The sequence below is a fragment of the Diabrotica undecimpunctata genome, chromosome 8, assembly GCF_040954645.1.
Source record: "Diabrotica undecimpunctata isolate CICGRU chromosome 8, icDiaUnde3, whole genome shotgun sequence".
NCBI lineage: Eukaryota > Metazoa > Arthropoda > Insecta > Coleoptera > Chrysomelidae > Diabrotica > Diabrotica undecimpunctata.
In genome coordinates, this window is record NC_092810.1 from 15,180,831 (window position 1) to 15,195,619 (window position 14,789).

General features: G+C 35.2%; 1 protein-coding gene across 1 annotated transcript in view; it reads right to left on the bottom strand.

Annotated features, from left to right (window-relative positions):
* LOC140447204 (uncharacterized) overlaps window positions 1-14,789 on the bottom strand; it is a 141,960-nt gene that overhangs the window by 63,316 nt on the left and 63,855 nt on the right. The window contains exon 2 of the mRNA XM_072539717.1: window positions 8,980-9,191. Within this exon, the coding sequence (XP_072395818.1) occupies window positions 8,980-9,191 (212 nt within the window). The remainder of the gene's footprint in view (window positions 1-8,979; window positions 9,192-14,789) is intronic.

A 14,789-nucleotide genomic window follows, 5' to 3' on the forward strand; every position in this document is an offset into this window, starting at 1 on the left:
GTCGACCGACGCTTCTCTTGTCGTCCCTTGGCCTCCATTCCAATAACCTCTTTGTCCATCGCCCATCTGTCATTCTGGCTATGTGTCCTGCCCATCTCCATTTTAGTCTGGCTATCTTCTCGATGATGTCAGTCACTCCGGTTCTTCTCCTGATGTCTTCGTTGGTTATTCTGTCTCGCAGAGTTATTCCTAACATGGACCGCTCCATTCTTCTCTGCGTGACTCTCAGTTTGGTAGCTGCTGCTTTTGTTAAGGTAAGTGTTTCTGCTCCGTCCCTCAAGACTGGGAGGACGCACTGATCAAATACCTTTCTCTTTAGGCATGTGGGCAGCTCACTTTTAAAAGTTTCTCTCAGTTTTCCAAATGCTGCCCACCCAAGGCCGATTCTTCTCTTCAGTTCATGAGTCTGGTTATCCCTGCCAATCATAATTTCATGTCCCAGGTATTTATATCTATCTACGAGTTCTATTTCTTTCCCACCAATACTGATGTTCTGGTTGGGTACCAAATTGGTCACGATTTTTGTTTTCGAGATATTTATATTTAAACCTACACTTTCTGTAGCCATAACGAGTTCGTGTACCATCTCTCTTGCCATACCTAGATCTTCAGCTATTATAAGTATATCATCGGCGAAACGTAAGTTGTTTAGATATTCTCCATCTATTTTTATTCCCTTTGTCATCCAATCCAAATTCTTAAAAGCATGTTCTAGCACCGTATTAAAAATTTTAGGTGGCATTGGGTCTCCTTGTCTAACCCCCCGTTCTATTTTTATGCAATTACTGTTAGTATGTAATCTGACAGTGGTTGTTGCCTGCAGGTATATTTTGTATAATAATTTAGTATATCTATAATCAAGCCTGCATTCTTTAAGCGCCTGTAATATTTTGCTTAGATCAACTGTGTCAAAGGCTTTGTAAAAATCGATAAATATTAGAACTAGAGGTTTATTGTATTCCACTGCTTTCTCTATTAAGGTTTTTATACTTTGTAGATGGTCATTTGTTTCGTAACTTTTTCGGAATCCTGCCTGTTCCCTTGGTTGATAAGTCTTTAATTTTCTTTCCATTCTCTTAACTAGTATTCGCGTAAACAACTTATATATATGGCTGAGGAGGCTAATCGGTCTGTAATTCTCTAAATTTGCTTTGTCTCCTGCTTTGTGTAATATAATCATAGTAGCGTTGTTCCAGTCTGTTGGAATATTGGCGCTGTGAAGGCAGATATTGAAAAGTTGTTTAATTTTTTCAAGTAATACATCCCTTCCAATTTTTAGTGCTTCTGAATATTCAGTCAACAAAATATACCGTTAATTTAAATTCAAATAGAATACCAACTTAAAAATTAGAACCCTTAAGCTAGCCGGGACATACGATCGGAATCCAGTTTAACCTACGCCATATTTTTTCACCCATTTTCCACTCATTTATTACCAATCTCATAATTTTTTACGTCCAAACCTACCCCTTGTAGGAGCGATTCCGCTAGCTTAACATTCAAGCTAGTAAAATTAAAAAAAAATACACTTCTCCAAGAAATTAATGCACTACTTCAATAAATCAATTTTATTTGTAAACAAGCTAAGAATAAAAAATAAACTTCTCCAGATTTATTCTACATTTTATTAGTAATTATAACAATTTGTCTAATCATCAGAAAATGTTGAAGTATAGGAGAAAAAAAAATAAAACGGAAAATTCTAAAAAAATAATGATAAGAAAAGTAAACTGAAATATGAAAAGAGTCTGAATAACGAGTGTTTCCACCTCTATTACGTATAACAGCCTCACATCGTTGACCCATACTTAAAATTAATTGCCGTATTTCATTTTGGTCTTGTTCTCTCCAAATCTGGATCAGCCTCTCTCCCACTTCCTATAAGTTGTTTGGTTGGATCGGTATGCAGCGGTGCAGCGTGAGGTCTGGCATTATCTTGCATTAGTAAGAAATTTTCACCGATATAAGAAGCGAATGGTACTACATGTTGCTCCAGGATGTCCAATATGTACCATTCAGCTATAACAGTTCCATTTTGTATGACTATTAGGTCCGTACGTGCGATCAAAGAAATACTACCCCATACCATGACGGATCCTCCACCAAAAATGTGGTGTGTGAGAAGTTACACTGAGCATATCGTTCGTTGTGTCGTCGCAACACACGAACACTTCTGTGGTTATTGCACAAACAAAAACTGAATTCATCAGTAAATAGCACTCGTTCCCAGACAGCCTCTAACCAATTAACGTATTAATTGCAAAATGTAGTCTCCCCCTTCGATGCTCTGCAGTTAATAGAGGACCTCGTGCGGCAATCCTAGGTGGTAAGTTGTATTCCCTAAGTCGCTGGCGAACAGTTTCAGTACTATTTTGTATAGCATGCACATCTAGAAGCTGAATTTGTAGACTTCGATGTGTTTTCGACGTTTTCGAAGAGCAGAAATTCTTAAAAATCGATCTTGAATAGGGGTAGTTACCCGGTTTCGTCCTTGCCCTGGTCTGCGAGTATGATCCCCTGTTTCGAGGAATCTTTCTAACACCCGTGAGACGGATGTGTGGGACACATTAAACCGATGACTAATTCTTCTGTAACTCTAACCTTCTTTCGACAGTATCACTGCTTGGGCACATTCATCTTGGGTTAAATTACGTGATTGACGCTCCATAATAAACACAACAATTTAACAATAATCAACAATTAAAAAGTAGCCGAATGAAATTCGTGAACACTTGGAAATTAGTACATTTATAGAATAAGTACATTTTTTGCTTCTTTTTGTTTTGTTGCAAAAAAAACTATAGCAATAAACCACAGTCAATAAATATAGAGTGTACGAATAGCATATTACAAGGGGCTTGCAAAACATTACAATGGAAATCTTTATTAACGCTAATAAAATATTTTAATATTTTAAAGTGGTGCGTTAATTTCTTGGAGAAGTGTATTTATGTTAGATATACCATAGTGCTCTGCTAAGTTTTTATAAATTTATTATCACACCAGTAATTATTCACCCTCAACTACCCCTTATGAGAAGTCAATAATTCTGTTGGGTTAATATTTATGGTGAAAAAATCTTCTTTTACAATTTCACTGTCCTCTACCTTTAACTAAAATAAAAAGTGTTCTATTAAGTCTTAACTAAGCTTTGAATGCCCTGATAATTTTCCACACCTAAACCAATTTTATTTAACTTATAAAACTTGTAGCAGATAGGTCCTTCTTCTAGCTACTGTCTCAATTACGGCAAAAATACGAGCCCAAAGAGCTAGATGACTTGGTCATATCATACGAATACCAGAGAATCGAAATGTTAAAAAAATACTGCTACTACTACTAAGGATTTCCACAGTTTTCACTGTCTTCCTTCCCTCAACCGTTTTCTCCAATTTTTCCTGTCATTCCAGTCTCCATCTCGCAGGGTTCTTTTCTCCATAGCCTCGTCGATTTCATCTCTGAATGACCTTCGGGGTCTTCCTCTCTTTCTTCTTCCAATCGGGCTCCATTCTGTGATTTTGTTTATCCAGCGTCCTCTGTCCGCTCTTCTGACGTGGCCGTACCAGGATAGTCTCTTCTCCTCTATATAGTCGATTATGTCTGATTGCACTCCCATTCTCCGCTTAATCTCTGCGTTTTCAATTCTGTCTCTTTTTGTAAGTCTACAGCTTCTCCTCAGGAACTCCATTTCTACTGCTCTTATTCTACCTCTATTTTTCTTGTTTATTGTCCAGTTTTCGGACCCATATGTCAGGATACTTCTTGTCAGGGTATTATATATTCTCTTTTTTGTCTTTATCGTAATGTTCTTATCCCACAACACTGAGTTTAGTTGTCTTATACAGTTTCTTGTTTGTCTTAGTCTGTTGTTTATATCTTCTTCTGTTGTTCCCTGGTTCGATATTATGGTTCCTAAATACTTGAATTTATCTGTTCCATTTATTTGTCTTCCCTCGTCTATCTCTAGGTTTCTCATATCCTTGTTTTCTGTTGTTAGGTATTCGGTTTTCTCTAAGTTTATTTCCATTTCATTGTTTTTATATTCTTCTTCTAGTTTTCTGAGCATAAAGCTGAGATCTTCTTCATCTTGTGCGATGACTACTTGATCGTCTTATCGTCGTAAAAAGAATATTTTAAACAGAGTAGGGGACGTAGCACAGCCTTGTAGAAGTCCTTTTGTCGTCTTAAATGGATTATAGGCTTTATTTCCACATTAAATAGCTACTTTGTTTTCTTTCTATAGTGCTTTAACTGCTTTTATTAGTGTTTGTCGTATTCCGAGATCATTCATTGCTTCCCATAATTTGACTGAAAGAGTACTTCCCAAAAGAGTACTGAAGAAGGAAAAAAGTCTAGTAGATTTTTTATGTTACGGCCAAAAAGCCTTGAAAAGACATATTTGTTTGAAAAAAATCTGCAGCTAAATGGTATTAAGAAAGTTTTAATTAATTTAATTAAATCGTTTTTCACTAGACACACTAAAGAATTAATTAAAACCTACTTATCAACCCCTCCTGGTATTTTAGTAAAAAACATTTCGTAGCCCATGAATTTTTTAAAACATCCTAAAACTTTTTATCCAAAATAAAATTGTGTTATTCCAGACTTTACTTTCAACTTTTTATTTATTTTCACGGCCTCAGTTCTGTTTTCCTTAATAATTCGCCCAGACGAAAAACGTTAAAACGACATCGCTCCTGGGACTCCACCACTGCGAAAGACCTGAATATTTGAATTGAGACGACCCTCGTACCCGGAGTTGACAAAGACAAACAAAAGTGAACTCATGGAGAAACTTATATCCACGTTTATTCCTTTGAAAGGAAAAACTTTCGTGTTGTTGGGTTGTTCACTGGGCGTATAACGGGCCAACTCGACGTCCTCTGTACCACTTTAATGACTACGGGACGTCATTCTATTGTCAGATGTTCAGTTGTCTCGTTTCTTAAGACATTTCGGACGTTACTTCCTTCCGTTAAAGTGTATACCTTTCTGAATAGACTAGAAACCCATTTTCTCTTACTAATGTAGCTTGCTACATTAGTAACTTACTATTTATTTTCACAATAAAATTGTTCCAACAAAATAATTTGATTATTAATTATTAGCAATAAAAATACTGTTACAAATCATTCTTATATTATAAGAATGATTTGTAACAGTATTTTTATTGCTAATAATTAATAATCAAATTATTTTAAATTACTTAGATACAGATAACCCTAGTTTGTGAGATTGCATACCTATTGTTAATATATATGACCACTGTATTTCTTAAAATATTGTTATTTTGTATTTATATTAAAATAAATAAATGTCATAACTGAATTTCAATCTAACTCAATTTTTTATTTAGCTTTACGTGTCTCAACAGCCTAGGTCACTGACATAGGTACAATTACATTACATTACATTACAAGAATATACAGTAACATTACAATCAATAAAGAAATACATTAAATATTGGCACAATTATTGAACAAATCCCCTTCGTTGGCTCAGTGAAGATGTTCGTTCAGTTGTAATGGAAACACCAAATAATAGTAGCAGAGTTTATTGTAGAGACGTACACTATGGGTGTAGACCCGGGATTACTTTGAGTAGAGACTGATGAAGTTGATCGTTGAAGACTATCAAGTTCGTTGAGTGAATATTGATTGAATAATTATCACATTCTAAACTACGTTTCTTCTTCTAAATTTCCTGGTAAAGCTTGGTTTCATAGAGGAAATTAGTAAGGTTTTGGAATTGATCTGGCAAACTGAGAATATTTTGTAGGTTTCGACTCAAAAGATTCTTTTTTCTTTCGTTGTTAAATTGGGGACAGTCTACGAGAATATGTTACCACACAGACAGAATAACAAATAGAATATTACCACAGTGTGTACATGTAGGTGGATCTTGGGAAGTCATTAAATATTTATAAGTTAGTCTTGTATGGCCGATTCTAAGTCGGTCAATTTAGATTTTGTTTTTTTCGTGTCATGGAAGGAAACTCAAGCTTTTGGTAGATGTTACAAAGCTTGGAAGGGATTTTATTCCAGTGATCTTGCCAAGACATTTGGATGTTTTCAGTCTCCATATTAGAAGACGAGGGTTGTTTTGCAAAGAGGTCGGCTAGTTTCTTTACCTGGGATTCCTACATGAGAAGGAATCCAGATTATGGTTATGGATACCACCTTGTCAAACGCCTCAAAAAATATGGGCCTGCAAGTAAATGAAAATAAAACTAAGATAATGGCATCAACACCCAACCATAGAGCCAGTAACATCGGCCACCAATTCTCGGTTGATAATTCTACCTTTAAAGTGGTGGACAAATTCACATCCTTAGGCTCCCTGATCACCAAGGAGAACGTCATGACGAAAGAAATCAAGCGAAGAATAATCCTAGCAAACAAATGCTATTTTGGACTGAGTAGACATATGAGAAGCAGAAACTTAAGCCAAAAAATAAAAATAACCATATACAAAACCCTTATACAACCAGTGTTGATATATGGGTCGGAGACATGAACCATTTCCAAGGCTGATGAAAATCTCCTGCTTATATTTGAACGAAGGATCCTGAGAAGAATATTTGGTGGCATCTGTGAAAATGGTGTTTGGAGAAGAAGGTACAACTACGAGATCACAGATATAAACATATATTTGGTGGTAAAGACGTAGTATCCTTTATAAAAATAGGAAGACTAAGATGGGCAGGACATCTAGCAAGATCACAGCAGAACAACCCTCCTAGAAGAATCCTTATGTCACAACCTGTGGGAAGTAGAAAAAGGGGTAGACCAAAACTCAGATGGAGGGATGGTGTAGATGAGAATGGTAGACAAATAGGCGCAGCAAACTGGCAACAGTTGGCAATGGATAAAACTGACAGGCGTAATAGACTTGGGAAGGTCGAGGCTTTTTTATAGGGCTGTAGCACCAATGATGATGATGATACTCCCATTGAGATTAAACTGTCAAAAGAGTTTTTAATAGTTTTAACCAAAGGATGTACCGTGTACATACTTTTGAGTGAATAGATAGACGCTAAAAGTCTGTACATATTGCTACTTTTTTATATTCTGGAGATAGTAAGTTTGTAGCTTGGAGATTAGAGAATAATTCAGCAGTACGTATGCAGCAGAAGAGCGATAGATTACAAGATATGATTAAATTTGTATTCAGAGTTACAGCACATCCAACAGCTATAGGATTCTTAGAAGCATCTGTGTATAAAATTTGGACAAATCTGTTGTTAGCAATTAATTCTTTAAAGGTTTGTCTTAAAGTTGTAGATTTGTCTGGTGCTTATCATAATTAGTTAATGAGAGATTAAAATCTGCTATCAATTTATTCCAGGGAGGTTTAGGTGATATTAATATTGGAGTTGTGGCTGAAAGATCGATATTATTCAGATGTGGTGAGAGATAATGTGGCACAGATTAAAGTTTAATAGGAGAAGAATAGTTTAAAAGTTCATAACTTAATAATTTATAAGCTTGGTTTTCAGTATTAGCTGAGATTCGAGACGTATATTTTAAACGGAGTTGCCGGCGACGTAGCCAGAGGGGAAGTTCGTTAGCTTCCCTGTATAAACTCTCTGCGAGGCTCGATCTGAAGGCTCCAAAGCATATTCGGAGTGCAGTGTTGTGTACAGAATTAAAAAGTTTTAAATCTGATGGGCTAGCTGACATATAAATGAAACTGCGGTAGTCTATTTTAGAACGAATAAGACATCTATAAATCTAAAGCAAGGAGTCTTCGTTTACACCCCAATAATGATCAGACAGAGTTTTTAATAAGTTAAGATTTGTCTTGCGCTTAGTTTTGAGATCTTTTAAATGGCATTTCCAAGTAAGTCCCAAAATCCGCATACTCTTTAATACAGGTAGACAAGTACCATTTATGGTAATTTTAGGATTTATAGTACTGGCTGTCCTGCGAAAAAACTTACTAGAAGATAAATCTGTTACTGAAGTCCATTCAAGCAATTAGTCAGTAGCATTCTGAAGTAGTTTGCAAGTGGCAACAGTGTCTTTGCCTCGGAAGCTCAATTTTATTACATATATAGTTTAAAACAATAATAAAGAAAATCCACAAGGAAAATAAATTCCTGCAGCTGGCTGTATACCATGCATCACAAAAAAAGGTTTAAATCTTTGTAAGTAGGTATATTTAAAAAACCCTTAGGCTACATCAAAATTACAAACGTTTTAGGAATAAAAATTCCATCATCAGGTTAAAAGCAGGTTAACATGCCTGAGCCACCAAAATATTAGGATAAAACCCTTTACAGAAATTAAAGTTACCAAAAAATGTACATATTGTTGTTAAAAATTATTGATGTTTAATATTTTATTAGATTTAACTTCAGGCAACATATAACCATGCCGCACGTGAGTACCAGCGTCCGGAGGGTAGACCTCTCCAAACGGATTTCAGCTGGTAACTTAAAACAGCAAACAAACAAACAGTTTCTTCAGAAGATAAAATTTTTATGGTGTTTACTTGCAAAAGTGTGCACAACTCCAAAGCTCCCTCCACTACGGATCGCTATACACTAACTTAGACATTCTTCATATGGTGGCAATGGTGGGTACTATCACTACTATCGTTTCCCAAAACCTTTCCCGCGCGAGCATGCACAATTTAAAATATATTGAAAATGCGTCATATTCGCGACCGCGTCATATCCCTCACATTTACCTTATAGGACTAAACAGTTATGTTAAATGTACTAATGCCTTTTATATGCCTTAATAAAAACCAGAATATACAAAAATATTTTTTATTTCTCGTTTGCAATAATTCATGCAGTAGATATTTAAATAGTTTTAATACTAGCAGGAGAACATTTTAGATTATTATTCTTATATAAATTGATGTTTAAATGCAAAATTTATGAACAAGACGATTATTAACGTCTTAATTATTTTTATATTATCATCATTTATAATCAAATAAAATTTCCAATGTTGTTTCAGTACTTACATCAACATTAATTCCTTTAAATTTAAATATCTTTTTACTGTTGGGTTGTTCACTTGGAGTAAACCTATAGAATTCGTGACGCCCTCTATACCACTTCACCGAATACAACGACTCATCCTGAAGGTCAAACGAACACCTCAATGTCGAGCTTGTCCCTTTTTGCACTACTCTGGGTTCGATTGTCAACAGAACGTTTTTTACGGAAAACACATCTGAAACAGAAAATTGGTATTAGATACGAAATAATTTTATCTATCATTTGGTCTGTTTATACAATTTTTTCACACAAAAACTGTGTTATAGGGTTAATATTAAATGATTTATTTAAATAATGTAATACTATTTAACAATTACTAAATCTAAAGTGACAAAGATAAATAATGGCTAATAAATAACAAAGCGAAAATTAAAGTCAAGAATGAAAAACAATCGGAAGAGATATTATTTCAGAAATCCGACAGGTAGATAGCTAATTCCACTACTCTATAATTTAGTATTGACCAAACTCATAGAACTACGTGTAATTAAAAGGGCAGAAGTATAAAAGGTGGGCAAAAACGAATACAAAATCCTATGTTATGCAAATAACGCAACCCTGATTTCAGATAGTAAGGATTACCAGCGACGAATACTATTATACAAACATTCAAAATAGCTGCTAACGGATATAGGTAATATCTTCTTCTTCTTCTAATGGCGTTACAACCCTTTATGAGTCTTGGCTTGCTTAACAATGTTCTTCCATTCTGCCCTGTCGGATACTTTCCTTCGCCACTGCCTGATGTTCATGGTTTTAAGATCCCTCTTCTACGTCGTCTATCCATCTTTTACGGGGCCTTCCTCTTGTCCTGTTTCCTTGGGGCTTCCATCTCTGGACTACTTTTACCGCTCGATTATCTGGCATTCTTTTTAGGTGACCAAGCCAGTTTAGTCTTTGTTACTTTACAAATCTAACAATATCTGCGCTCTGTATTAGTTTATCCAGCTCGTGGTTAATTTTAATTCCCCACGAACCATCGCTGCATTGGGTTAGTCCAAATATCTTTCTTAGTATTTTGCGCTCAAATATTCTCAGTTAGTATTCTCAACACTATATCTTATCACCAAACCAAGCGTTTACGTCTTCCCTCTTTTACTCTCCGAATGCGCGCTCTCTCTGTTCTCTGCGACGACGGCTAAGATTCTGAAACCTTTTCCTATATTTGCCACATAGGTTGTTTAAAGTACATAAAGCTACACTGAAAAGACTTCTCGAAGAGAAAAACAAACGGGCAAATACTGCAATTAAAAAAATAAGCAGGTTTACTGTATTTATTGAAGAAGTTGAAGCAGAATTGGCTGAGCATATTTCGATTTTCGAATAGCGAATGTTCGGGATGGGTATACGAGACGTCCTCAAACTGGCATTTGAATTGGCAACAAGAAACAATTTGAAACACAATTTTAACACAGATAAACGTATGGCAGACAAGAAGTGGTATTTTGGCTTCATTTCAAGATATAAAGAAATATCGTTACGGCAGCCGGAGAAAACATCAATGGCAAGGGCTGCAGGATTTAGCAAAGAATGAGTTGATCAGTGAGAAGTGGACCAAAAATATAACCACCAAACTACGAAATTAACCGAAGACACACTAACATGCATAAAAGAGAAAAAAGAACTCCATATAAAATACCTGAACACAAAAATCTATGAGGACTTGCAACTATACAGGAAAAAAAATAAAGAAGTGAAAAGAAAAGTGGCAAATGAAAAAAATGAAAGATGGGAAAAAACATGCGAGATAGAACAGCACATGGGAGGAACGAGAAATTCAGAGCCATGGCGCATCTTAAAGTCGCTCCAAAGAAATAAGACAGAGAAAATCAAGATCGATCAAATCAAAGAAAACGAATGGCAAGAATACTATAAAAAATTGCTAACCGAAGACCGCCCCGAATTCAAAGAATCAGAAATAGACGGAATAGAAATCTACAAACATGACGAAATCGAATTAATCCTAGCTGAGGTAAAAAGAACGATCAAAACTCTAAAGAACAAAAAAGCAGAAGGTCCCGGCGGAATACCGAATGAATTGATAAAAAACGGATCGGAAAAGTTATTCCGTATGATACATAAAATGTTTGAGAGAGCACTGAATGGAGAAGACTCACCGGCAGAATGGACCCAAGCATATATGACATCAACATACAAGAAAGGAAATAGAAAAAACTGCGAAAACTATCAAGGAATCAGCATTATATCGTCTCTAGGCAGACTGTATGGAAAGACCATAAAGGAAAAATTAGAAATATACAAGATAAAATCGGAGAAGACCAGGCAGGTTTCACAGCGGGGAAAGCATGCTTAGATAACATTTACACGGTCGAACAACTAATAGAAAAAAGAATGGCCAAAAATAGATCCGTCCATCTGGCTTTTGTTGATCTAAAGAAGGCATATGACTCAATACCTAGAACCAAGCTATGGGAAGCAATTGAAGCCATCGAAGTTCCACGAAGATTAATAAACGCGGTAAAAGCACTCTACAAGAATAACAAAGTAACTATCAAAACGGGCAATAGAATATGCAGTCCATTTAAGACGACAAAGGGACTACTAGAGGGTTGCTCCACATCCCCCACCCTGTTCAAAATATTCCTGGAAAAAACTCTGAAACCATGGAAAAGAAAGTGCGAACGAATGGGTATACCAGTAAGGAACGAATATCTATATACGCTAAGTTTTGCCGACGACCAAATAGTGATCGCACAAGACGAGGATGACCTCAGTTTTATGATAAAAAAACTGGAGCAGGAATATACAAAGAATGGGATGGAAATAAACCTAAAGAAAACTGAATACCTAACAACGGAGAATACAGAAATAAAACAGCTGGAAATAGATGAAGGTAAACAAATCAAAGGAACAGACAAGTATAAGTATTTAGGCTTCATAATATCAAACAAAGGAACAACGGAGGAAGATATAAAAAATAGACTAGGACAAACAAGAGACTGCATACGAAAATTGAACCCGGTACTATGGGATAAAAACATCAGCATGAAAACAAAGAAAAAAATATATAATACCATGACAAGAAGTATCCTCACTTATGGGTGTGAAAATTGGACAATAAATAAGAAAACCAAAAACAACATAAGAGCAACAGAAATGGAATTCCTAAGGAGAAGCTGCAGAGTTACAAGAAGAGATAGAATAAATAACATGGAGATTAAGAGGAGAATGGGAATGAACTCCGACATAATAGACTACATCGAACAAAAGAGGTTAACCTGCTACGGACATGTCAGAAGAGCAGACCAAAATCGGTGGATAAATAGAATAACAGAGTGGAGCCCGATAGGAAGAAGAAAGAGAGGCAAACCCCGAAGATCTTTCAGAGATGAAGTGGACGAAGCAATGAGTAGAAGAAACCTACAGGAAGGGGACTGGCTAAACAGGAAAAATTGGAGAAAACGGTTGAGTGAAGGAATACAGTGAAAACTGTGGAAATCCTTGTATATATATATATATATGAGTTGATGAATTCTATGAGCCTTTACAAAGCAATTTTAATGTTGAAGTTTTCTGTTTTTGTAAGAAGCCCAGTCTGAAGTTTGTATCTAGTACCGCCCATTTTAATCCTCAATGTTGTAAGCAGCCGTTTCGAGATTACTTTTTCATAGTTTGGAGATGCAGTTTTTTTGCGTGACAGAGAGTATAGCATGAGTCTAAGTCCTACCCCCAGGAATCTAGAGTGAGTGTGTAATCTAGTGAAACTCAGGTATATTTTTTTTGTTTGAACTCTCAAAGTAAAAATAGATATTTTGATAATAATTGCTTTTATTAAGATTAAAGAATTTGTAATAATTAAAAATACTTAGAGCGTGGTTAGTTGTCATTTTAATTTGTTCTGTTTTAAGAAATTATATTGACATATGACAGCTAGCTTTATTATTTGCGTGTTCCAATGTATCGCTAAAAACTCAGATATTTTATTTTTCCAATTGTAAAACTTACGATTGAGATTCATAATATTACATGAAAATACAGATTTTTTACATTTAGGTTAAGTTTATCAGTTACAAAACGTTGAATATTAGTTTATGTTCTGTTAATACAGTCTGTTCCAAACCCTTCTTTCAGTGCGTCACTAATTTTGACGTCATATAGGATTTTAAGAATGTCGAGAATTATTGCATGACATTTTAGTTAACTCTGACAGTTGCAGGATTGATATCGGTTAAATGTGAAAAGGTTATTTTTTTTTTAAATATAGAATAAAAACTTTAACAATTCAAAATTGTTTTTTAATTTACATATTAAAAGTCCCGTTCTGTATATAAATTTTTATTGCGCATTATATTGGAACGGCAGTTTGTCATAATTCCTATTCTATACATTCCAAGGAAAGTGTTTAATTAGCTAAGATTTACCGTCTCCAATAATTCAAGTTTCATCTTGGTTGTTGAAACACGTATATGTCTTCCTTTTAACCATTCTACTAAAGAGTGTTTAGTCCAACTTGAATTAGGTATTTTTGGTATGAAGGGTAACATGTTGGCCTAAAATGAACAAGAAAAAATTTAAAGACGCTAGTGATATTTCAGTAAGTTATTGAATTTGCAACTAAAGAACAGCTCGTAGTGACAAACACCTTCTATGATCTTCCTCCAAGACGACTATATACGTGGAAATCTCCCCAGGATACCCCAGATCACACAGTACGAAATCAAATAGACTATGTTCTTATTAACAAACGATTTAGAAACTCTATAACATCTGTTAAAGCGTACCCGGGATCCGACATAAATTCGGACCACAATCCACTTATCGCCAAAATGAAACTTAGTTTAAAGAAAGTTCAAAGACCAAAAATTATGAAGTACGATATTAACCAACTGAAAAATAAAACAGTAAAGGAAAAGGTACAAAAACGCCTAAAAGAAAAAACGTGGGCTCGTACAGAAAAACCATGGACCCGTACAGAAACAGATAACACAGATGTAGAACTAGAAAATTTGCACAAAGTAAGTCAAGAAATAACGGAGAAATACTTAAAACCTGAAAGAACAAATAAAAAGGAATGGATGACGGAGGAGATTCTATGTATGATGGAAGACAGAAGAAACGCTAAAGATAATAAAAATTACTACAACAACATAAATAACGAAATAAAAAGGGCTACTAAAATAGCAAAAGAAAATTGGTTTAGCTCGAAGTGTACAGAGATAGAGTCATTACAACAAAAACATGATTCATTTAACCTCCATAAAAAGATTAAAGAAGCGGCAGGCTTATATAAACACAAGAACACTGGATTCCTGACATATAATCAGGGAAACATAGTACTGGCAATAAAACATAAAAGAGATATTTGGATTAAATACGTAGAAAAAACTTTTGAAGATATACGAAGTAACACTGGTATTTCAACAAACACCAATTGCGAATCTGGACCACCATTTACAGTCGAAGAAGTAAAATATGCCATCAAAAGCACCAAGTATGGTAAAGCAGTAGGCCCTGATAATTTTCACTCAGAATTCTTAAAACTTATGGACTAGGATGGCATAAAATGGTTGACAAATATATTTAACAGTATATATGATACGGGCGTGGTTCCCCAAGAGTGGTTAGTGTCAACTTTTATAAATCTTCCAAAAAAACCCAATGCGAGAAAGTGCGAAGACTATAGAATTATAAGCCTTATGAGCCATTTACTTAAAACATTTCTAAAGGTCATTCACAAAAGAATATATACAAAATGTGAGGAACAACTAACAAGAACACAATTCGGATTTCGTGATGCTCTGGGAACACGGAA